The sequence below is a fragment of the Marmota monax genome, unplaced genomic scaffold (assembly GCF_021218885.2).
Source record: "Marmota monax isolate L192 unplaced genomic scaffold, Marmota_monax_Labrador192_F-V1.1 WCK01_AAM20220418_F8-fsc00028, whole genome shotgun sequence".
NCBI lineage: Eukaryota > Metazoa > Chordata > Mammalia > Rodentia > Sciuridae > Marmota > Marmota monax.
The window spans coordinates 5,699,097-5,726,082 of NW_026694779.1; the positions used below are offsets into that span (position 1 = coordinate 5,699,097).

Here is a 26,986-nt window from a genome sequence, read left to right on the forward strand (position 1 = left end):
TGACAGTATGGCTGTCAATGTGTATCTCCCAAAGGCTCTATATTAAAGGCTTGTTCCCCAGTGTGGAAAACTTTAAGAGGGAGGCCTAATGGGAAGTCTACGCCATTGTGAGTGTGCTCTTGAAGAAGATTATGAGACCCTGGCCCCTCCTCTCTTTTTGGCTTCCTGGTCATAAAAAAAAGTGTATTTTATTCTCCTTGTGCTCCTGCTATGATGTGCTGCCTCGTCCAAGGCCCAAAGCAATGGGGCCAATCAATCATGGATTGAAACCTTTAAAACTGTGAACCAAAATATCATTTTTCTCTTTATAAGGTGATTATCTCAGTTATTTTTGTTATAATGACAAAAATCTGACTAACACATGATTTCCATTCAAAACTAATATCTAAGCAAAGACCGAAAGAATATAGAGATATCAGTCAGCCAGATAGTATAATCATGACTAGTCATCCAGTAGAGAGGGGTCTTTCTAATGTCTTATAATCAGCAACATTTTTAAAAACTAATTATTTCACGATGGTTGCAATGTAGGACTATGGTGCAGAATGAATGATTGGCAGCTCCCCTATTATGTCTTCCCCTTCAATCCTCTGTCCCCACATACTTAAGCCCTCTTCTTATTGTCTGCAAGAGGAGCTCCCAGTCTTTACTTCATGTACTACATTCTCAGAGTATTCTCCACCCTTATCATCATCCTGCACTGACAAAGACTCCTTGACTTTTCTGACACTTTCCCTCAATTATACCTGCTTTGAGGGTGTCTCCATCATTTGTTTTTTTTCCTCCTAGCAAGAGCAAGGGACATAATGAAAATGTATTTGAGTAAAAAGGAAAAGAGATGGTTAAAAAACCTCATCTTTTATACTTGCAATCTATCTACAAATGCATTGGTCTGCATTGTAAGATAGGCAATCAGATCTAGACATGTATTAGGGAATGGAATTGATTCAAAACCTTTCAATGAAAACATGGGTGACTCATGGGGTCTTTATCTCCTTCTGATAACATACAAAGGGAATAGTGATTTAAAAAAAAAAAATCCTAAACAGAGCATGAAATATTCTAGGGAAAATACTTAATTAGAGTGGAGAAAGAATAGAAAACAATGCAAGTATTGGATCTCCTTTGAGCAAGAGGAAGGAGTTCAATCATTGTGCAAAGCATATTTTAAGAAGTCTTTGGGGGACCTGAAACATCAGAAAAGAAATACAAAGCAGGACATTTGCAGAGGAGTTCCTTTCTCTTGACATAGTATCTTCTTTTAGAAGTAACTTTCCTTTTAAAATTAAACAAAACAAATTATAATCAGCATGTTATGTTAGGTCAGAAGGATACTAGTAAATAGCTTTCCTGCTGGTGTCACAAGAAACTGTTGAGCTGAAGCACCTCAGTTCTGTGTCCCAATGAAAGAAAATTTACAGTGTAGTGCAAAAAGTCAAGCAAGATAATTTTATTATAAGTGAAAATAAACTAAGGCTCAAGCAAAGAGCTCTCTAAAGAGAGACTGTGTTGTCTCTGAGCAGAAAATGACAAAGAAAGCTACTCTATTTTCTAATTTGTTACTTTGATATTTCCCAGGAGAACTGGATTCCACCTTCTGCAGTCTTTACCAATCTCCTCCTTCATACTGGAGGGAAGTTTTTGACCCTACTAGGTCCTAACTGGAACTGTCATGACAACCAATCTATTCATGGAGGCTTCATCTACAAGTTTTTAATCCTGTGTTCTCGTGGGTGCTGAGGTTAATGATGGGACAGACTTCATTTTAGTAAGCCTGTGCTACTAAAGGAATTTCGCTTCTGAAATACACTGAGAAACCTATGACCATAAATCCTAACTTTACAATGCCTTCAGTAGACTGTCAGAAGTTAGCCTTATTGATCTTTTTTTAATTGACATATTTCTTAATTAGCTACCTTTGTTTCTCCGTTTATTCTTAGGGGGGTATATACACCTGTTGTTCTACAACTTACTTGATTATTCATTAAAGGCAATTCAAAGAAACCCTTGTCCCTGCTATGTTACGGTTCACATTTCATTACTCATTACCACTACCTAACACTCGTATCTCTCAAAAAATCTTTGTAGTAGCAAAGAAGATAGAGTAAAAGGAAGGAGAACAAATTTAGGAAAGCAAGAAAAAGACAAAGAGTGAGAAAATAAGAGATCTAGGAAAGCAAGGTGACATTGATGCCTACTAAGAGTAGTGTGCTACTCATCCTACTCATCAGAGCTTCCTGGGTCTGCAAGAGACCTGGAAAGGAAAAGGGGAAAATGATTCCTGTAGTTTTTCCACTAAGGAAGTAATGGATAAATTACAAAGGGAAAATGGTCTTCTCTGAAAATGCAGCAAACTTAATACACACTTGGATGCATTATTATTTCACTTCTTATTAATGTTAATGCTCTCCTCTCAGAAAGCTCTCCTCTCATAAAAAAAAATATATGCTAATTGCAATATTATGAAAACAATTTGATCACTACAAAAGAGGAATGTCAACTCAAAGAACAGACCAGGTGTGTAGATTCATTTGCATTTCATGGCAACATGTTGGAAACCAGCCTGCATAAATTATGTGCAAACACCAAACCCTCAAAGAGACACATGCTTTAGCAGTGGAACACAGCACCAACCACTCTCTCAGCATATCCTATTGCTGACAAAACACCTACCTTCTACAGTGGCTCGCTTGGGCTGGATGGTGATGGCTCCTTCTGCAATATCTTCATGCTGGTGTAGAGGGTTTATTTTGGATCCCCAGCTGTCTGATCCCACCCAAAGAAAATGTCCCACTTGGTCAGCTCTTTTGGCTGCTGCAAGAATTTGCCTGTGGAAAGGAATATAAAAAGGAACATTAAAATAATAATAATAATAATAATAATAAGGAACATTAATGATAAATAGCAGAAGCTGGACATAAGCATATTCAAAATCAAGTAGAAGGAAAGCAAGCTATTTTTCTCAAAAAGTAAATAATTGATGACAACAAAAAGCATGCCAAAGGATTTATATGCCTACTAAGAGATTTTGCAAACCAATAATAAAAATTTCAAAGCATCTCGAATAAAATAGTCAAAGGACATTTAAAAAAAAAATCAAATTATAAAGAATTATAAATGCCCAATAAGCTGGATATACATATGTCATAAAGAAAGGGAATATAAACTAGAACCAAGATAGCAAATTCATGTCCTATTTGGGACTTTTTTTTTAGTTTGCACTTGGTGCTGAAGAAAAGACTTCCATTTACAATTGGTGGTGTCATTTCAAGAAAGCAATATGTTCACATAAATCAAAGTTATTTATTAAAATAAACAATTTGACATTAAACAAAAAATTATAATCTATTTATGGATTAAACTACTTTATAAATAGCAAAGACAGTAAGAGTAAATGAAAGAAAAAAGAAAAGTAGTTATTAATGGAAAATCATTATAGTAGTATTTTTGGAAGAAGAGGGATGAGAAGTAATTTTGTTTTCAGAACACACACACAAAAAAAGTACAACTAAAGCTCCTTTGGTGGGTAATGCAACAGGGAAAAAAAGAAAAAAAAAAAAAAAACTTGTTGGCCTCACCGGATTTGAGGTTACCAGAGGTATAGAACTAAAAACAAAAGGACTGACTTAAAGCATGTACAGGAAATGACAAAAAGCCAGCTCATTTCTTCAAGTCAGGAAAAGGAATGGTTATTTTCTTAAAAAGAAATGTAAACAATGGATTCTGATATTATGAACACTCAATAAAAGATAAGAGTTATATAAAACATGACTGCAAATTAGTGCAACCTTTCTGGAAAGTAGTGTGGAAATTCCTTTGAAAAATGGAAATGAAGTATAACCCCCACTCCTTTGTATTTACACAAAAGAACTGAAATCTGCATCGTGTAGTGATACAGCCATATCAACGTTTATAGCAGCAGAATTCACAATAGCCAAATCATGGAATCAACCCAGAAGGCCATCATAGATGAAAGGATAAAGAAAATATTGCATATATACATGATGTAGTTCACTCATAAGGAAGGATGAAATTATTGCATTTCCCAGTAAATGTATGGAACTGGAGAATATCATGTTAAGTGAGATAAGCCAGACACAGAAAAATCAAGAATCAAATGTTCTCTCTCATTATGTGGAAGCTAAAGCAAAATAAGGGTAAGCAGAGTGGGGGAACAGAAATTCATAAAGATGTAGGGAAGATCAGTGTAGTAAAAGAAGGAGACTGAAAGGGAGGAAGAATAGGAAAGGGAAGGAAATATAGAAGAATAAATTTAACAAAATCATGCCATGTACATTTATAAGCATACCACAGTGAATTCCACCTTTAGATATACCTATAAAGCACCAAGCAAAAAATATATGAGGGAAAGGAAAACCAATAAGGTAGAGTAAAGAGAACAGGGGGAAGGAGAAGGGGAGGGAAAAGGTGTGGAGTCCCAGGACTAAAAAGAAGTAAATCAAATTCCTTGCATGTACGATTTTGTCAAAATGAACTCAAGCATTACATATAACTATAATGCACTATGAAAATTAAAAAATAATTATACAACAACAAAACCCATTGAGGTAAGGATGGGAAGAAATGTCTACAAATCAATATATTAAATATTGAAATGGTAAGACGTCACGAAATATTCAACTTCTGCTTACAGAGCACAAAAAACCAGGAAAAAAGTTTGTTAAGTTCTGAACCATCTCAGAGGAAAGACCTGAGATACTGACTTACAGGAAATCCCTCAACAGAATGACCAGTTTGATACCTGACCAGCCCAATGGGGACCCTTAGCTGGTAAGTGTAGCCCAGGTACACAATGGAGGACCACAATGCCTAAATGAAATGTGAATGGCCTGAAGTTCCCTTAACTATAGAAAATCTCCTACATAAAATAGAATAATAAACAAGAAAAAAGACATTGGTGTGGTATGGGGAAGAGATAATATATGAAAAGACCAAAATAACAAATACATTTAATTGAAAATTTTCACTTGTGTAAACAGCAAGATGAAACAGTAACACTATGAAACAGCTCTTCCAAAAAATATGAAATCAAAATTATATTTGAAGAGATAAAAGAAAAAGTTTAGGAAACACTGCAAAAAGTAAAACAACCAAAAATAAATAAGAAAAAAGTGTTAAAAAATAGATATAGGAAACCCTATATCCAAGTAACATTTGCAGAACAAATATGTGATGATTTTTTTTTTTTTTTTTTGTCCTCTGGGGATTAAATTCGGGGACACTCAACCACTGAACCACATTCCCAGCCCTATTTTGTATTTTATTTAGAGGCAGGGTCTCACTGAGTTACATAGAGTGCCTTACTTTTGCTGAGGCTGGCTTTGAACTCAAGATCTTCTTGCCTCAGCCTCCCAGATAATTTTAACTTTTTTATTAATTTTAATTTAAATAATTTTTTAATTTTAATGTTTTTTTTACAGAAGAAAAATCCAAGAAATTGAAAGGCCTGGATTTCCAAAATAGGAAAGATAAAATAGTGTAAAAATGGGAGAAAATAAAGAATATTACAAAAATTCAAGATGACTGAAAATAATGAGTATTCTGAAATCATTCAGAGAGAAAGGACACGTGCAGAGAAATAAAAAGATCAATTGCTCAAGTGCAAAAACGAAAAAAAAAATGAAGGATGAGACAGCAATGATGCATTAACTCCAAATTTTGGGGCAAAATTTGTTGTTTAACCCAAAATAATATTTAAAAAGTAAATAAAAACCCCAATGCAAAGAGAGTTTGCATGCATGCCAAGTGGGTCTTATAGGTTTTTCCATGCTAAACCAGAATTTCACAACCTCTACAAGCATGAACTTCTCTTTAAGCACCTACAGATATTTGTTGTAAATCATTTATGGGCTAGATATGGTGTATTTAAGAAAAAAATACATGAGAACACTTTTAACACCCCAATTGTATTCAGTATAAAAACAAGTTTAGTCATTAAATATACAAAGATGTTTTAATTTACTCTTTTGAAAAATTTATTAGAGAATGTGCTCTAGGGATATGAGAAAATAAACCAAGAATAAAAATCACTACAGAGCCAGGAAAAATCATTGAGAAAGAGCGTGTACACATGAGTGAAAGAACAAGCAAGAGAAAGAGTGAGAGAGTTTGAAACTCTTGACAGTAACTGGTCCAAATTAAGAGAATGATGGAGATTTCAGGAAGGATGTGCACAGGAAAAAATAATGGAACTTAGATTTTTTTTATATATGAACATATAGCAAAAAGCAGTAGACCTATGAGGTCAACCAAAAAATATTAAAGAAGCTTCACAAATAAAAAACATTGTCATGGGGCTGGGGATGTGGCTCAAGTGGTAGCGAGCTCGCCAGGCATGCACGGAGTGCTGGGTTCGATCCTCAGCACCACATAAAAATAAAAGATGTTGTGTCCACCGAAAACTAAAAAAAAAAAAATTTAAAAAATTCTCTTTAAAAAAAAATTGTCATGTTAGCATGAGGAAAAAGCAAAAAGATTTTTCTAAAATACAAGATAATTTAAAAACGATGCTATTGTGTGTGATAATTACATAATCATAATAAACACTTATTTTTATGAAATAAATCTGATAGAATATACTGGGAAGTTAGGAGAGAAGTAAGTGACTTCAATCCTACCAGAAGGGAATTCATTATGCAGATAAGAGCAAAAAAAAAAACGGGGGGCGGGGGGGGGTGCTTAAAGATTAAAGAGTTAAAAATAGCAGGCTGGGGCTATAGCTCAATGGTAGAGCGCTTGCCTTGCACATGTGAGGCACTGGGTTCGATCCTTGGCACCACATAAAAAAAGATTATGTCCATCTACAACTTAAAAATAAAAGTTAAAATAGGCCCATGGTGGTGCAATTTAGTGAGATACTGTCTCAAAAACTAAAATGGGTTAGAGATGTGGCTCAGAGAGTAAGAGCCTCTGGCTTCAATCCCTGGTACAGGAAAAAAAAAAAAAAAAAAAAAAAGCTTTATTTTCCAATTGATTTACAATGCGAACGTTACTTTTATAATCAGAACGGTATTTCAGAAAAAGATTCACTGTTGCCTAAAATCCAAATGATCAATACTCTGAATGATTTAACACTTAGCTTCAGAATCTAGATACTAATGTCTTCTCACTGCTATTCTCAGACCAAGTATTTGAAGTTAATGTTCCAAGAAATCTCAAAATCTCCCATCTACAGTGTAAAGCTTCCGAAACAAGAAATAACAAACATTGTAGGTGATCTGTACTCTTCAGACACCCGTGCTTCTAAGATCACATTTTGGACGAAATATATATGTACTCCATTTTTATCACCATGCTCAAAAACTATGATTGCAGTCATTACAATAAATCACAATATCCAGTAATACTCAGTGCACAGACCAGAACACTGAAAGAATGAACATAATTATTAAGTAAACTACATTCATTCTACATCCAAAATAAACTCATATGCTACCTACAGATCAAACGTATTAGAACTCATCAACAGATCTATCAGTAGTACATTTTGTATGTGCCGAGTGCATTTAAAATAAACATAAGGCCATGCCTTACCAATATGATACAAGTTTTAAAAATGTGTGAAATAGGTATGGGAAGGATTTGAGATAATCAAGGAGGTTATTATTAGTAGCATGGGAAAACAAAGTGTAGCACAAAGACAAGTATAGTAATTACAAACACAGAATTTCAAAAATAACTAAAACACTGATTGAAGAAGAAAATATCCTAAGAACAACACAACCAGCATTTTCTAAGGAGAGAGAGAATATATTTAAGCATAATCAGAAACATTTCCCTAGCATGTATGAAAGAGACTTTGAAGAACAGATATTGGTTCATCAGAAAGAGAAAAGACAAAATGAATAAACGCTATGACGGAGATGCATTTGGGGTGGAGAATTGGGTGTGAGGTCTAAAATGTTAAAGTGGGACATTTTAAATAATTGTGTAGTTCAGAAAGAAAAGTTTGTACTTCCAATCATGAAGTTCTGGCATAAGACTATGTATTTCTTTCATGTATCCAATGCCACTCATTGAGAATCAACTATGGCCTGTGTACCACCACAGGTATTAAAAATACAAAAATCAGTCAAGGGAAGCATTATCTCTATGCTAATAAGGATTACAGATTACTGGAGAATACCGACATTAATTTAGCCACACAATGATATAACACTGCACTATTGGCATAAACTGAAGTATGATAATGAATTTTCCAAAGCTACTCTGTTCCATGATTTCCATGACAAAACAACACTAGAGCTGGAACTAGGGATGAAAAAGGGAAGGAAATGCATTCTAGGTAGGTGGAAGAGAAGGTATGAAGACCTGGGAGGAAGAAAATGCAAACAACCCCTTAAAAGTATTTTCATTGTATTGATGGGAAAACTGAGGACCTGAGAAATTGGGACTTACTGGGAGGAACTTGCCCGAAGTGGGACAGTGCCCATTTAAGTAGTTAAATATTCTCAGATTCAAGTTTAATACTTTTCCATGTCTCAGCCCTGTTGTCCACCTGCAATCAGAGGTTTGTACCAGGATGGATTTATGGGTAGTACATAGACTACACAGACAGCAGAGTAGGGGCAGATGAAGGTACAAAGTCTGGTTACTGGCAGTGCATAGATCCAAACAAATTGTGATCATGGCCTGGCCCTGTCTTTTTTTTTTTTTTTTAATTTATTTTTGTTTTCCTGTGGATTAAACAAAGGGCCTCACAGGTGCATGATAAGCTCTCTACCAATGAGTTAAAACCCCAGGCCTTGAGCACTACAACTTTACCCAATAAAAGATATTTGCCGTCACATTCAATGATATATAATTTTGAACTACCAGATAGACAATGATTTAAACGAGTACTTTCACATCAGTGAATCAAAAACTGGCATGTCTCTAGGAGACAGTATTTTAAGGAACACATCTTTATCCTAGTACTTTCATTTCAAGGACTTTATCTTATCATACTTATTTATTTATTTAGGTACCAGGGATTGATCCCAGGAGTGCTTAACTACTGAGCCTAATCCCCAGACCTTTTTAATATTTTTATTTAGAAATAGGGTCTTGTTGAATAGCTAAGGGCCTGGGCCTAAGTTGCTGAAGCTGGCCTTGAACTTGTGATCCTCCCGCCTTAGCCTCCCAAGCTGCTGGGATCATAAGCAGGCACCACTGCACCTGGCTATCTTATAATTCCTTGTAATATAAATATATAATATTTTTGTATCATATTATTCCTGAACAAGGTATATAATACACAAATGTTTACATGTTAATAGATTTATATGTTAAAGTCTATAATCAAACTTAAATGTCATCAACAAGGGGACATTTAGATAAGTTAATTATATATGTAAAATAAAATTCTGCATGGCTATTCAAAAGACTACATCTATCAGGTACTGAGATCCTCAGTGAAAAAAGCCTGAGCAAAGACATTCAAGGTGCAGAATAGGTACAGGTAGTTCATGTATTATATTTAAAAACAAGAACATAAGCACAAACACAGTATCTCTAAGAATGATCTAACAAGAGGCTAGAATGATCTAACAAGAACTGAGAGACAAGATAAATTATATTTTACCTTCTAGCGTGGATACTTACAGAGTTGTTTTACTTTTGAATCAGGTATAATTACCATTTATTCTATAAAGATAAAAAATAGATCCTGGACCAGATTGGGAGTGATTAGAAAAGGAAGCAGGGGACATCATGTTCTAGAAAGACCGGCTTTACATGGTTTGCCTACAAATCCAAGGAATTAGGGGAAAAGGGAAGATTATAAGTAGCTTTGTGTAGACTGAGGGAGAGGGAATAAAGACATGAGAAGGAAAAAGGGGATTCAGGAATCCACAGATAGGATAAGTTTTGTTCTGAACATAAGAGATTAAGGCATTGCCAATAAACTAGACTTATAAGACTTTACTAACATTAACAGGACATTCTTTAGATAAAAACCTACTATATCTGGATATGCTTTAAAAAGTTTAGTGTTTTTTCTTCTTTTTAATAACTGAATACGTTTATTTTCTAATAGAAAAGACAGAACACGAACAAGGTGCTATATCCATGGGAGAGTACAGCTCCCTGTGAGGGAATAGAAAGCACAAACAGATACTGCCATTGTATCATTACGGCTTTGATCCTATCAGTCAGCATCCTGGTCTTTCTGTCTCCTATAGCTGCAACATGCATATGAACATATTTCACCAATAATCCTTACTTTATATCCTCATCGTTGGCAAAAATCACGACGGCCCTGGAGTTGGGGGTGTCCAGGAGCTGTTTGATAATCCTATCAAAGTCAATGGTCCTGTCTTTGCGCTCTTGGGGTATTCTCACGGACTGGGCAATGCAGAGCCCACCTGTTCAAGAGAAGAAAGCAGAGTGTCAATAAAGTTCCCAAAGAGATACGAAAGGAACCAGGGAAGGTAAATGGGGAGGAGAGAATCCTAATTGCACAGCGCTTTCCTGGTGACGTACATGGCTTTGGAAGGCAAAAGACATGATGCTGTCTATTGCTCATAGTTCATGTACTTGTCATCGGGCTGTAAACCTCCCTCTCTATGCAATGCACTTGTAAATGTCTAATTATACCTAGGAATACCAGGGATGTTAATTCTGAGTAGATAGGCAACAGTGGCAGATAAGGTGGGCAGGTGGGAGAAGGTGATATGTTACACTAAAATAATAAAGAAAAATGGAACACCTAAAGCTCATGTTTTTCTGAATTTTCCAGTTTGGTGTGAAAGGAAAAAATTTACTGAGAATCCCCAATCTAAATTTTCAAAACTCAGTTCCAGTGAAATAAATCTAAAAGGAAAGCAAGAACATCAACTACTATATATCATAGTGTACACACACCATTTTTACATATGTATCTTATGCTATCTCATTTTATCCTCTTAAAACTCTTATATAAGGTACATACTATTACATATTTTATCTTCTGGAAAAGGTGGACCAAAGGATTTTTTTTACTCCATACTTCACAGAGTAATTATGATAAAAATTGATATTATGGATTTCAAGGTGGGAAAATATTCAATAGGTTACTAAGCAATTGGTAAACTTCTTCCTGTTCCACCTCCTGCTTAGTGATTGTTTCAGATTGTAATATTTTTTAAAACACACTTTAAGAAAGGTAAGTGTAGGTGAAAGGTGTAGAGTATATTTGTGGGAAAGACTATAAAGTCATTCAAGGGGCAGAAGACTTAGAGGTAGGGACAAGAAAAATGTCTTACTCTATAGACAGCTGTAGTTAGCAAGTTTACACTTTGCATAGACAAATGGTTGTATGTTACTAGGTATCCATAAATACAGGAAATATGAACCTGAACTCCAAATTGAGCATTTATTACACTTTACTGTCAATTAGTGTTAGTTCTAAGTGGCCCTCAACCTGCAGAGTGCCTGAAATTATCTGTTGTCCTGCTTCAAAATATTGCTAATAATACTATCAATCAACTTGACTTCACTGACATCTCTAGAGCAATCCACATAACCACAGAACAGCCCAGACTCTTTTCAAGTATAAATGGAACATTTACTGTGACAGACCATTATATGAACGTGAACTCCAGTTCAAGGCCATTATTGGTGGGGGGGGGGGGGGGCTTAAAATTAGAAAGCATAGAAATCATACAAAGTATGTTCTCAGATCATAACAGGGTCACAGAAGAAATTAATAAAAAAGATAACAGGAAAATTTAAGTACTTGGAAATTAAACAGCATACTTTTAAATGACCCCCAAGTCCAAAATAAAGTGCCCAAGAAAATTTAAAAACAGTGAACTGAAAATGAAACCTCAACATATCAAATTCATAGATTACAGGTAAAGCAGTGTTCAGAAGGAAATCACCATTATTCAATTATCTTAGAAAACCTGAAATCAGCAACCTAAACTTCTACTTCAAGAGAAAGGGTGAATAAATACCCACAGAAGGCAGAAAGAAATAATAAAAATGAAAGCAAAAGTCAATGAATTTGAAAACAGAAAAAAATAAAAACAATGAAATCAACAGTTACCATTTTGTTAGGATCAGTAAAAATTTACAAATCTTTTGACAGGCTGATCAAAACGGGAGGGATGGCAAATGACTGAATGAGGAATGAAACATAATACTGTCGAACTTACCCATGGATATTAAAAGTTAATAAGAGGGTATTACAAATAACTTTATGCCAATGAATTCAGCTATGTAAAATTAAGAACTCTGAAACACACAAATTTTCATAACTAGACGAAGAAAAAATATATATGTAGAATCCTGGTATAAATTAAAAATACCAAATTCACAGTTTAAATTTAAAAAAAAAAAAAACTTCCAAAAAGAAGATTCAGACTCAGATGGTTCCATTCATAAAGCCTACCAAACAATGAAGGAAGAAATAATCTCAAGAAATAGAAGAGCATATATCATTCCATGAGTTCAGAATTATGAAATAACTAAAATAGACAATGTTTACATAATAAAGTGAAATACAGTAATAGAGTGCAGTGGCCAGGACAGACTAAAGATCTGTGGCCTGCTAGGTGGCTTGCTTGAGCCAATATTATAGCTGCCACCAAACTTGGATTCACACCTGCTATTCTACATCATGGAGGACCCAGAGACGAGCACCAGCAGATAAAAATGTGACCATCTTGAGAAAATAAGATTTTGGGGCACAAGGAACTAGGCCACCAGAAGTGACAAGAAGAAAACTGGGTCCCTAGACACAGTATACCCCAAGAGAAAAATGGAGCAGTTACACTAGCAGGAACTGGAGAAGTTCCCAGAGAACTTTACTACCAATATCAACCTCAAACCTGTCACTGAAGATATGGCTAAGACCCATCACCAGGTCCTGTCTCCCACCACTGCAGCAAGAGATACCTTAAATTATAAAGAGGTCCCCGAGTACTTTGATGAATGTTTTCCCATCAAAATGTGTGTGGCTCCAAATTAATTTTAGTTGTTCGATGTTTGCTAAATTCTAAATAAGAATTTCGAAGGTACATATGACCATTAAATACGGAAAGTAAATTAATATAAACTGATAGGCTCGGTAAGATTTACTCTAATATGTAAAAGGCCTGAACTCCATTTCCTTTATTACACATAAGAAGGGATATAACTATTCAAATAGTAGACTCATTTCATAATTTGCACAATTGGTATACAGAAAAGAGTTTTTCTGTAAGTTTATGTAAGTTTAACTTACAGAGGGATAAAGACCTTCATCTAATAAGTTTCCTTTATTTTTAGAGATACAAAAGACTATCACTTTGTTCACGTAGTGGATACCTTGTTATGTAAATTGGTATGAACTGTGAAAGTTCTAAACTTAGCAACTCAATTTTTGGAGACAAAAGTATTTAAAAAGAAATTTCAGGGGCTGGGGTTGTGGCTCAGCAGTACAGCACTCGCCTCACATGTGCCAGACCCTGGGTTACATCCTCAGCACCACATACAAAAATAAACAAGTGAAATAAAGGTGTTGTGTCAACTAAAAAATAAATATATATATATAAAAAGAAATATCAGAAATATTAAAGTAGTTGATCTGTTTTATCATGCCAAAAACTGGTAAGAGGCAAAAAGTAAAAGTGACCAACATACTTTGGTGAATATGAGAGACATATTGGTATTTTGAATTGGCCAGAAGTAAATTGATTACTTTCAGGAAACATTTTTAAATTTATCTTCAGATCCTATATTTCAGCAAAGTTTCTTAATTTATAAAATTCTTTGTACATTCCTAATGTTCTAAAACAAAAATGCCCAAACTCAAAAAATATGCAATTTGATGAAATAAAACCAATTAATTTTTTTTAAAAAAGAAAAATTCAGATCAATTTTATTCATGTGCTTATGTGCTAAAGTCCTTGAAAATATCAACAAATCCAGCAACATGCAAAGAAATTGTAACATATTATGACTGAGTATGTTTCATCCAAGGAAGATAAGGCTGATTCATGATTTGAAAAAAATCAATGATTATAACTCACATGTTGTCAGATTAAGAAAACCCACATAATCTTCTCAATACATGCAGAAAAAGTACCAAACAAAATTTACTGTTCAAAGTAAAAACCATAAACTAAGGTTAAAAGTAAAATTTTTTAGTGTAACATGCATCTACAAAAAACCCATAGGGAGAATCATAATTAATAGTAAGAGAACTAACTTACCTAACTATGGTTAGTTAGGTAAGGTTATCCTCTCCAACATTGTATTGGATGAGGAAAACAAAGAAAAAGTACACAGTTTACAGAGGAAAAAATAAAGTTGTTTCCATTTGCAGATGACATAATTATATAGAAATCACTGACTTCCCCCCACCCCCAACCAAACATCTCCATCAAATACTAGAATCAAGAAAGGTGGCAGGATATGAACTCAACATACAAAAGTCAATCAGGTACCATACATTAGCAATGATCAGTTTACATTATAAATTTAAAACAATGCCATTCACAAACACTACCACCAAAACCATGGAGTCCTTATATATGAAAGTGTGGAGAATTTGCAAACTGAAAATCTCCCGAACATCGTAAGTACAACACAAAATCTCAATGAATTTTCTAATCTGTGTTAATTTTAACAGTTAACTCTACATTTATATGAAAACGCAAAAGAACTAGACTAGCAGAAAAAATTCTGAAAAAACAAAATTGGAAGCCACATGGCTGTGCGTGCCTATAATCCCTGCAACTCAGGAGCTGAGACAAGATCACAAGTTTGAGGGCAACCTCAGCAACTTAGTGAGATCCTGTCTCAAAATAAAAAATAAACTAACTAGAGATATAGCTCAACACCCTGGATTCCATACTTAGTACTACAAAATAACTAAAAAGAACAAAACTGGAGTCTCGAAGAACCAAGTCCAAGACTTCATATAAACCTACAATATTCAGGGGCTGGGGATGTGGCTCAAGCGGTAGCGCGCTCGCCTGGCATGTGTGCGGCCCGGGTTCGATCCTCAGCACCACATACAAAGATGTTGTGTCTGCCGAAAACTAAAAAATAAATATTAAAATTCTCTAAAAAAAAAAAAAAAACTACAATATTCAAAAGACAGTACAGTATTGATGAAATTATAGACACTTAGGTGAACAGGAGAAAACAGACTCAGAAATACACCAGAACAGCTACCATCAGCTGACTGTGAGGAAAGTTACAAAGGAAATTAAAAGAAAAAAAGACTGTTCATCATATGATGCTGAAATGGTATTCACATGCAAAAATAATGAATCTTGACAAATACCTAATAATCTATACAAAAATTAACTCTAAATTATTGTAAAACACAAAGCTAGAAAACTTAGAACAAAAAGGGAATCTATTTAACCAATTTTGGGATCTGACATCAAAAATACAATCTCTAAAGAAAAAAGACACATTGGGTTTTGTGAAAATTTAAAACATTTTTCTGCAAAAAGACAGTATGAAGGGCTGCAGTTGTAGCTCAGTGGTAGAGCGCTTGCCTAGCATGTGTGAGGCACTGGATTTGATCTTCAGCATCACATAAAAATAAATAAAGGTTTTATATCCATCTACAACTAAAATATATACATATTATATTAATATATGGCATTAATATGTACCATATATATGGTGTTAATAAAACATGAGACAGACCAGGATAAAAATCACATATCTGATACTGGATTTGCATCCAGAATATACAAATAAACCAACAAAAACAAAGAAGAAAACAGGCAAATATCTCAATTCATACTTTTTTTAAAAAATGATACAAACATGATAAATGAGCATATAATAAGTTGTTCTATTGTGGTGTTAACTATTACAATCAATGAGAGTAAGTTATAGGTTATAGATTAGTGAAAAAATATATATTATAGATATATTTTGATAAGTGAGATAAGAATTATAAAGCAAGAACTGTCATAGAAAGGCCTAAGATTCCATTTGGCTGCCCTCTATAAAGAAGTGTTACAAGAGTTGTTTCTGAGAAACTGAAATGAAAGCTGTTTTCTTATAGTATATTGTTTTCTGTACTTTGTACCCCACAAATATGTACTCAACCTAGGATATAGTGGTCTTGGTGACCCAAGACTTTGAAGTAGATTCTCACCCCTGCTAACCACCTGCTCAAACTCAGGACGTGGTTATCTAAAACCTGCTCAACTCCAAGATGGGACTGTCTTGAGTTGCTGGTAAATTGCCGTCTTAGCTTCTATGACTGACTTGTTTGCATGACGCTAAGGAAAGTCCCCGAGTTACGGTTTTCGTCCTTAAATTCCCAAGCCACAGGCTAAGAAATTGCTGTTCTCCCACAGCGCCTCAGTCTCTGTGGGTAGGTTACAGTGCCTGGCCAGGTAAATGAAGCGCTCTTTGATTTGAATTCGGACTTGAAGTGTTTTCTGAAGCGGCTCCCCATAACAGTTCCATATCACTCAGGAGAAATGTTGGTAAAACCAGAGGTAGAGGGAGGAAAAAAAAATGGCGGATTAAAAAGAAGCAGCGTTTCTCACAGCTTGGCTACCGCGGACACAAACCACGTGGATACTGTTTCTCCCCAGGTGGGAGAAAAGGAATTTCACTAACATTCAATATTGGACAGAGAGCCTTAGAAAAATACAAAGTGTGGGTCCATTAAACAAGGAAAAGAGACGAAATTTGAGAAACTGCTTGGGGGAGTAGTGGAATTACCACAGGAGACTGACAAAGCTGAGAAATATCACAGACTTAGCACAGAAAATCCTGAGACTGAAGGGGTAACCTGTCCTAGCCAATCCAGAGGCTGTCCAACTCATTAAACAGGCCCACAAAAGAAGCCCCAAGTTTACCAATTGTCTGCGGGTAGCCGAGCCGGGCGCCATCTTGGATACTGTGTGCAGTGGCGCAAGGGGATCTGGGAACTCGGACCTGGGAGTTCCCTGCTGACACCGCGTAATCCAACCTGAGCCTGCGAAGACTTAACTGAGTCTAGCAAACCTGAGGAAAATCCAACACAGACACTGAGAACATTTTGCCCTTTGAGTCTGTCACTTGGCATGCTCACAAGGCCAGTTACAGTGGGTCAGGAATTTGAAGGGTGGGTGTGACAGTGCTCAGTACTCAGTCCCCCCTCAACTCCCCCCCAGTTTTTTGAAGGTAGTTATTTTCCCTTGATCTGCTTTCTATATAGTCTTTTTCACTACTCTATTTCCCTTGTTTCCCTTTTGGCTAACAGCCAAATTTATTCTCTCTTTAACTCTTCCTTATTATTTTATTTTTTTTCTCCTTCCTCATAACCAACACATCTACATTTACTGCTGCATTTGCCCTATTGATCTCTTCAAATTGCAAACACCTTTCTATCTTCCTATCTCACTTCTTTCCTCTTAATCAACTTTATCCTTTAAAAAAAAAAAAAGAGAGAGAGAGAGTGTTTTAATGTGGTGCTGAGGATCGAACCCAGGGCCTCACATGTGTAGGCAAACGCTCTACCACTAAGCCATAACCCCAGCCCCTATCCTTAAAACTCTTAACAGTATTTGGTTTATATAACTTAGGTCCCACCACCATTGTTATAGCAATAATTAATGTGGTGGGATACATAGACAACACCAATTACTTTATTTTATGCCAGACATAATTTTTGATTATCTATTGCTTTTACCAATGAAAATTGCTGATTGCACCATTTCTGCTTATTGTGTCAATTAACATTGTAGACATCATAATAGGAATGAAGTTCCTAGTCTATTGCTATATATTGTTTGCATAGGTTGTTGCTATTATTAGGTTAACCCCCCCCAAATCTGGGAGATACTAGTAATATATAGGGACATGATAAGCTCACAGGGTAAAAACTCTGCTGCTTCAAAACCATCCAGATACATGGGTAGACACACAGATAATATGAAAAAGCAAAGAAACAAACCATCCCATATAACACATAATACCTCAACAACAGAACTCCCTTTACACCACAATGGAGGAAATGTCATAAAATTTAGAAAGTTCATTGTCAAACTGATCTACAAGGTAAAATATGACTTAAGGAATAAAATCAGGGAGAAAGTACAAGAAGTGAAAGATTACTTAAATAAGGAGATAGAGATTCTGAATAAGAATCAAAAATCCTCTAAATTAAGTAATCAATTAAAAAATTAAAAATTCAATGAAAAGAATCACCAATTGGATAGACCACTTGGAAGATGTAGCTTCAGGCAACAAAGACAAAACATATAATCTTGGAAATAAAGCTGACCATGGAGAAATGATGTTAAGAACCCATGAACAGTGCTCGGGTTGTGGCTCAATGGTAGAGCACTTACCTAGCACGTGTGAGGCACTGGGTTAAATCCTCAGCACCACATTAAAAAATAATAAAGCTATAAAAAAGTTGTTTTTTTTTAATAAAAAAAGAACCCATGTATAGAATTTTCAATAAATGAGATAATATGAAAGGCCAAATTTAAGATACACGAGGCTAGATGAAGTCTCTAAAATACAAACTAAAGAATGTACAATCTTTTCAATGAAGTAATATCAGAAAATTTCCCGTACCTAAAGTGGAAAATCAAATACAGGAAGCATACAGGACTCCAAATATACAAAATTACCACAGACCCAGTCCAATATACGTTATGAATAAGCCTAGAATAAGGATAGAGTTTTAAAGGCTGGTAAAGAAAAACAAATGGTCATATTTAATGGTAACTCAATCCAGACCTTAGCTGATTTTTCCTGCCCAGACCCTAAAAGCTAGGCAGGTGGTCTAGGAATAAAATATACCAAACTCTGAAAGAGAATGGATGTCAACCAAGAATATTCTATCCAGTAAAATTAAGCTTTACATTGAAAGATGGAGCAAAATACCTTCCACAATAAACAAAAGTTAAAAGAATACACAACTAGAAATCCAGCACTACAAAACATACTTGATAAACTATTTCATGAAGAAGAAATGGAGACTAAAAATGAATAGAAATAGGAAAGATAGCAGAATGAATCTGACATAATTTTCTTATGTACATATATGAAAATATGTAACTGAATCCCATAATAATGTATATTCACAAGAATATGGTCCTAATTAGAATAAGATAAAATATATGCTTGTATTTTTGTATCACAATGATTCTACTATCATATATAGCTAAAAAGAATCAATTAAAAAAAACAGTGATATACCATTATGTACATATTTGAATAGAATAGTAAAAAACAACAAACTAACAAGACTAAATGCTGGAGAAGATAGAGAGAAACAGGAATGTTCATTTATTGCTAGTAGGAGAATGTAAAAATCACTCATTAGAAAGTTATTATATACAATTTCTATCCTGGGCTTTTGGTCAAGTGAATTGAATACCTCTATTTACACAAATGTGAATGCACATGTTTATAGCAACTTTATTAATCACTAAAACTAGAAGTAATCATTCAACTTTTAAAAATGAAGAGAATATCACTCCATAAGAGAATTCTATTTTTTTTAATCAGCTTTGTCATTACTGCCAAACAACCTGTCAAGAACAATTTTAAAAAAGGAAAAGTTTGACATTCAGTTACAGAGGTCTCAGTCCATAGCCAGTCCATTATTCTGTGCCCAAGGTGAGGCACAACATCATGTCAGGAGGGTGTGGCAGAGGAAAGCAGCTCAGAACATGGCCACCAGGAAGTACACATAGCTGTGCCCACCAAGGAAAAAAATATATTTTAAAGTCACGGCCCCCACCCTCCCTGTCACCTACCTCCTCCAGCCATAATCTACTTTCCTTCAGTCATCATCCAGTGATTTCCTATCAGAGAAAATTAGAGAAATCTAATCTACTAATTAGATTAAGATTGTCATTACCCAATCACTTCACCTCTAAAGTTTCCTGCATCATCTCACACAGGAGATTTTGGGGGACACCTCATACGTAAATCATAACACTACTCAATAAACACTCTAACTGTTGGTTCATTCAAAAATGGGAATTATTACTAAATGCATTTTTCCATACCTGAGATGAAAAAGTCAATTGCAGATAATGGAAGCCAGGTTTCTCACGGTCAGAAAAAGTTTAAACATAAGCAAAGGGATAAAGCTGGAATGAGTCATGTGGTGCTCAGAGTCAGAAACCAGAATAAACTTGAGTTTTAGAAACAGAAGTTTGCATACTATGCTATGGTTTGAGTATGTGTCTCTCCCCAAATAATCTATGCTGCAACTTAATCCCTGATGTGGAGCTGATGCTGCTGGTCTGGGCAACTTCACTTTGAGAACCGCTGGACTAGGTGCAACTGCTAAGGTGACCAGGAGTGGGAGTTAGTTTTGAGAAATACTGGCTTAGATGCCTCCATGTAAGTTGGAACCAGTCCTGGTAGAATTTGTGTGCATATTCTAGCCAAACATTTTTAGAGAGCTCTTAGGATGGTGAAATGGAAGGAAGGGGATGGATCATTATGCTTTGTTATAAAGTACACAGAGATGCAGAGAGAAGGCAACAGGGAAGGTTTCTCTGGGAAATGGCCACTACTGCCTCCATGCTATTATTCCTCCAAGTATGGATGGCATTATGTAATAGGGAGGAATGACACCATCTGCAAACTGTCCTAGGGCTGCTGAGGAGAAATGGCTATTTCACCACCTTCTCGGCAGAAGGGAAATCATTCTGGATGGAAACCCAACTTCCCATCAGGATTCAATTACAGCTGAGTGATTAAGCAAATGAGAGCAAACTCCATTTGGAGATGTGATTAGTGGAGGGGCGGTCTGTACTCTGGGATGGAGAGCTCACCGTGAGAACCGACGCATGGTGTTCCATGATTGCAGAATCCAGACACTCACCCTTTCTTACAGAGAACTGCCCACAGGTGAGCAAAATCAAACAATTCTACAGAAGGGGGAAATGGGCTATTAACTCAGTAATGGGAATGAACATGTTTGTAAAGCTAAAACACAAAAGACAAAGAAGATTGAAAAACAGGAATAGACATAAACATGCTGTTTTGATCTGCTCTTGGAAGGCTTGGGTTGTACCTGCTATAAAGATAATCACCACATTTGCATCAGAGACATAAGAGAATGTGGCAAGTTTAAAAATTCACTTATATTGTATGTAGATGACTTCAACTGGGGCATTCAGTTCAGACCAATGATGCGATGCCAGAAACGTGTCACTGTGAGAAAATGGTGTGTCCTGTGTGTCCAACAAGGAAAGGAATGATACACACCATATACACATGCACACCTTGTGCTCATGAATCAGTTCTCAATGATATTCATATATCAGTTCTCAAAAATAATATTTTCAATAATAACTAAGCACATATTTGCATACCAAGCTATTGTCCCATTGAATGCAAATTCATTCATTCTCTATTCCAGTTTAGTCTCTCATAGTGAATTCAGTTTACCCTCTGTGACAATTCTGATGCTATTTGATCACCACAGTGTGTAAATACCTTTTGAGGACATTTAATTTGCCTGTGAAATGTACTTTTGGTACATTGGTACTGTTGGTCTTGCTATTGCCCAATTAATTCACACTTCTGTGTGGTGCAAACACATGGAACTGGACAGTCTCAGTATAAATGTTTCAAATGAGCACCATGTCATATACATGACAACTCTATTCATGGTGTCTCAGCTTTGGCTGAGAAAATCCACTTTAAGTGGCTGGAGAAGATACAAGCTGCTGAGATAATGGCAAGAATCTGAGTCCCCCCAAAATCAATCTGCTTCTTGATATGGAGGTAAAAACTGCTCAGTTTTCTGTCTGCCCAGGGTAGGAAGCAATCTGTCTGAGCCAGTGGAACCTTAAGAATCAGCACACAGATTGTTTCCAATCAAATACTTCTCTCTCAAGCACTTATGCATTCATCATCTAAAAGCAGATGCAAGAGCAAACAATTTACAGTTTGCATCACAATCCTGGAAGAGCCTCCATACAAAACTCTTCTACTGATGACTAGGTATTTGTATATGCCAATTCAGTGCTCCAAATATTGAGACCAGGATGTGCAAGCTTCTTCAGGACTGTATGTTGCTGGGAATTGAACCCATGCTAGGAAAGCACTCTGCCCATAAGCTCAATCTCCTGTTCCTCTGTAGAATTTGCTCTAAAAGGAACTACATAAGCAGAAGAACTAAGAAATAGAGATAACTATTAGAATAACAGACAGTTGAACAGTGACACCAACCATAGGGGATGGATTGGCTCTTACCCAGTTCAGACTATACATCACATACCATTTTGAGTGCTTTATATGTACCAATACATTTGAGGGCCATCCCACCCAGGGAGGTAAGAGGAAACAGGAATTCTCAAGTTACTTACCCCAAACCACAAACTTAACTGCAGAGTAGTGCAGTAAATTTCATTTTCTAGTAGTTCAAGGTAAATGATGAAACAGTGTTCTTCTCCTTATATACTTTACAAACCAAGAGGGGAGAATAAATGGGCATACTTTCTTAATAGAGGAATCAAGGTCTTTATGGAAGAAATTCAATTTCAGATGAGATGTTTCCTATCTGGGAAAGGAAAGGATACTTGGAAGAAACAGTAAGGTCAAATGTGAAAAGTCAAGGTCATTTCAGGTAAGACTGACTATTGTCTCCCTTTGGGTGATTGCTAATAGATTCATGAATTTGCTTAGGGTGCCTAGGTACACAGTCCCAAATAACAGCTTATCACTGATCACAGACAAAGAGGACAGCTCTTTGCCTCTTTCATTCTCTTTTCAAGTAGGAATGACCACATGACCCAAGGAACAGGTAGAAAATTTCAAGAAACCATTCTGGGAAAACTTCTGCTCCCATGGAGAGAGGTTAGAGGGAAGAGAGAGACACTGGTATGGCTTTTTCCTGCAGTCTTGTGTATATTATGATGTCTGGAGCTATTATTGTCCTCTTGACACCACTAGGCCATAAGCAAAAAGATGAAAACTGCTTAAAACTGGTAAACCAGAAAAATGATTGGAATCAGAGTCCCTAACTTCATGTATCATTGATCGAAAGATATGGTGTCAGCAACCACCTATTTCCTGATACAGGAGAAAAAGCGGACACCTTTTTTTTTTAAACAGATACAACATTTTTTAATATCTTTATTTTATTTATTCATTGTTATGTGGTGCTGAGGATCGAACCCAGTGCCTCCCACATACTAGACAAGTGCTTTATCACTGAGCCACAACCCCAGCCTACAAACACTTTTTTGTGTCAGCTATCCACAATCCATTTTCTGTTATTTTCAATTAAGTGTAGTCCTAAATGATTTTGCCATCAAAGAACTCCCAGCTTAGTATAAAAGGTGAGAAAATGCTTGAATGTATTAAAAAGTCAAAATGACAAAGCAAAGACAGACCCAAAGCAGCATCATTTGTAAAGGAGAGGCTGATGAAAGGTAGCAACTGGCACCTGTACAGATTTGTGGCCAAGATCAATGTGAGAGAAAAAAACAAACTGGAGAATGATCAGTAGCCAGAATGTAGGAAGAATTTTAAGGAACATAGTGAGATGAGATTGGCTGCAACAAAGTATTATGCAGCTCAGTGGTTAGACAGGTGGGATTGATTTTGAATTGCCCAGGATACCAAGAGAAATCATGTACTCGAACTGGGCGAGGTAGTGCACACCCAACAACTCAGGCTGAGAAAGGAAAATTACAAATTCAAGGCCAGACTGAGCAATTTAGCAATACCCTGTCTCAAAATGAAAATAACAAGGGCTGAGTATGCAGTTCAGTAGTAGAGTGTCCTTGGGTTCAATTCCCAGCACCATTAAAAAAAAAAAATAACTATTTACTTTGGAGGACCGCAGATCTCATTCAGAGCACAACTCAGGCACTATCTATATATACTATTAAGGAGTTAGTCCACCATATATTCCAGCCAAGAAATGTCAGATGGCAAGCCTCAGTTCAATGTGTTCAGGAAATTCAAACTCATCATTTGTCCTGACAAGTATTTGCATTATACTTTAAACACATGGAGGCTTAAAGTGATCTTGGACAAAATCATGTACATTCTACTTTTGACTCTAAGAATGAAAAGAAGGCTCAGCACAAGCCTCCTATTAATCAGATGATGAAACTGGTCCAGAAAGAGGATGCAGCCCAAACAGCCTCCAAGCCAAGGTTGAAATTAAGCTTTTGGAGCCAGGCATAGTCATGTACACTTGTAAGCCTAGAGGCTCAGGAGGCTGAGGCAGGAGGATCATGAGTAGAAAGTACCCTATCATGAGTACTTTGATCATGAGTACCCTATCTCTAAATAAAACACAAAAAGGGGGTTGGTGATGGGGATGTGGCTCAGTGGTTAAGTGCCCCTGGGTTCAATCCCCTTACCAAAAAACAAAACAAAACAAAAAAACCCTTTTGGGGATTCTTGGTTAGATACTCTCATTTTGTGATGTTACACTATGAGTTACTTTCTTTGCTGTTTTCATATTCATATACTCATCCATTCATTTAAAAAATACATATTTACTAAGCAACTGCCATGTTTCAGTCTCTTTTAGTTGCCTGTAATAGAGAAATGAGCACAAAAGACTACCATCCCAATTGCTTGCACAGGAAAACATATCAATAAAACAACTTCCCTTTTTAAATTCCCTTTCCCAGACAGTAAATGCTCCAAGCTTAGCTTACAACCAAAATCCCAGTGGAGAACATCAAGCTCTTTTCAACAGCTGGTATCTTGGCAGGTTGTGAGTGGGTTAATCAAGAATGTGCTCAGTTGCAGGAAGCCTTTGGAAGGCAAGCTGCTCCTTTCCCTCAACAAGAAGTAAGAAATTGGCTGATTTTTTACAGTCACTGGTTTTCCCTGTGGCTGTACCCACCCACAGCAGTTAAACCAATTGTCATGTATCTCCAGGTATCTCCTCCCCAAGGGTGCCCCACTATCTACCCTGGACAATTAAAAAAAAAATGGTCAATTTTGTATTAATTCTTTCACTAATGTAATGTCTCTCTCTGTGTAGTAAGTGCTTTTACTACTGCTGAAGATTTTTAAAATTTTTTTAATTAATTTTGTGGTGCTGGGGATTGAACCCAGGTTGTGTATGTAAGCACGTGCTCTACCACTGAGTTCCATCCCCAGCCCCATCTCCATTTTTTTAATATTTATTTTTTTAGTTGTAGTTGGATACAATACCCTTATTTGATTTACTTATTTTTATGAGGATTGAACCCAGGGCCTCGCACATGCTAGGCGAGTGCTCTGCAGCTGAGCCCCAGCCCCAGCCCCCATCTCCATTCTTAGTTAAACACAACCAAGTACCACAGAGTTTGGCAGAAGTGAGATGCTGGTCCATTTTACAGATAAGGTAAATGGACCTTGGAAATCAAGTTGATTTGTCTGGCACTATATGATTAATGGCAGTGCTAAGACAAGGAACAAGAACTCTTGACCCTTACTCCAGAGCTATTTCCTTACATATATTAAGAATTTGGTTGAGATTTCCCTCACTACCCACTCTACCCCTCATTCTTTTCTCCATTACATTTCTTCCAATGGCTCAATAAAACACAATAAATGGAATGCATTTAAACTTCTCTATGGTCTTATAGGATATCAAACTCTTCTGATTGGTAAACATTTTTGTCAACTCATTCATAATGTGTCTTTACATTCAGTGCCAGATTTTTTTAAACTCAACCCCTCCAGAAGTATATCTCCCTTTGTATATCCTTTTTTTCCTTTTTATATATATTTTTTTCCTTCTGGAACTGGAGATTTAACCCAGAGCTGCTCTATTACTGAGCCATATTTCCAGCCCTTTTGAGACAGGGTCTCACTAATTTGCTGAGGCTGGCCTCGAACTTGCAATCCTCTTGCCTCAGCCACCAAAGTTACTGGGATTACAGGCATGTGCCACCATACCTGGCCCATCCAATTTATATCTTTAAAGGAGAAAATGAGTCTTTAAAAGGATAAAAATTCTGCCAAAAGGATTGGGGACAATTTCTACTAAGATCTTTAGTCTTGTTCTGTGCGGTAAAGAAAGCATTACTTTCATGAAAGTACACCACCACTTTGGATAACAGTTTGCTGTATTATCAAAATCAGTTATAACAACGATTAGCTGTCATCAAATTAGCGACTGCTGCATGCTAAAAGATAAATTAAAATGAGATGTAAGAATTTTGATATATTTCAGCATCTTTTTATGCAGCTCTCTTCTTTCTTTCCATGATATTAATGTCTCTAAGATATATCAGTACCACAGCAAAACTGTTCCTTAAGACTTAGAAGACTACGCATGTCTATGAGAGCCATTTAAAAAGAATTGGAGCATTCGTCATTGTAAAAGAAATCTTGCTATTTATCAGTATGTTATATCCCACACCAAAAAAGTAGAAATAAATCCTGCTTTTCGTGGCTTTAGAAATGTGACAGTCTCACCATTTTTCATAAAGCTCAGAGAATTTTTGCCCTTCTTCAGTGAAAGGTGTAACAGTAAAGGCTTTGTATGAGCTGATACTTTTTCAAGCACAATAGGTAGATGTAGATGCTAGTCAGCCTCACAGACAATTTTGCACAAATGTGTCCCAAGTTCCAGAAGATCCATTGATTTGTTGAATTTGAAGCACATTCCTCCATCTTCCAATTTACTGGTCAGTGCTTGGAAAACTCTTTTTTCTTTAGAAGATCCCCACAGGAAGTTCAAACCATGAAAGTAGCCATCAAACCTGTGAATTTAATACTAAGTTGCTTAGGTCACACTTGCAGTCTGAAGGACTGCCTGCAGCCACCTCTGCAAAATGTATGTGGATTTACTTACAGGATTAATCTGGAAAAAATCATCCTTATTCAGTAACACAGGATTAGGAGTGCTGCTCTAGAGGGGAACCAAGCTCTCTGCTTAGGAATCAGGACACAGACTCAGTTTCAAACACCTCCCAAGTGACTTAGCCAAATCGCACCTGATAAAGCTAAAGTCCACTCTAGAAAGGTGCTGTCATTAGTAAACCAAGAGGGCTTTTTTTTTTTTTTTTCCTCCTCATGGTATTTGCAAATATACTTGTCTTTGAGACAGTCATTT

The 26,986-nt window shown here is 36.1% G+C and overlaps 1 protein-coding gene across 2 annotated transcripts in view; it reads right to left on the reverse strand.

Moving 5' to 3' along the window:
- The window catches only part of Grm7 (glutamate metabotropic receptor 7), a 797,874-nt gene that overhangs the window by 357,262 nt on the left and 413,626 nt on the right, over positions 1-26,986 (reverse strand). For both annotated transcript variants that reach the window (XM_046425529.2, XM_058572990.1), the window contains exons 3-4: positions 10,223-10,364; positions 2,674-2,828 (exon numbers count right to left, since the gene is read on the reverse strand). In XM_046425529.2, the coding sequence (XP_046281485.1) occupies positions 2,674-2,828; positions 10,223-10,364 (297 nt within the window). The remainder of the gene's footprint in view (positions 1-2,673; positions 2,829-10,222; positions 10,365-26,986) is intronic.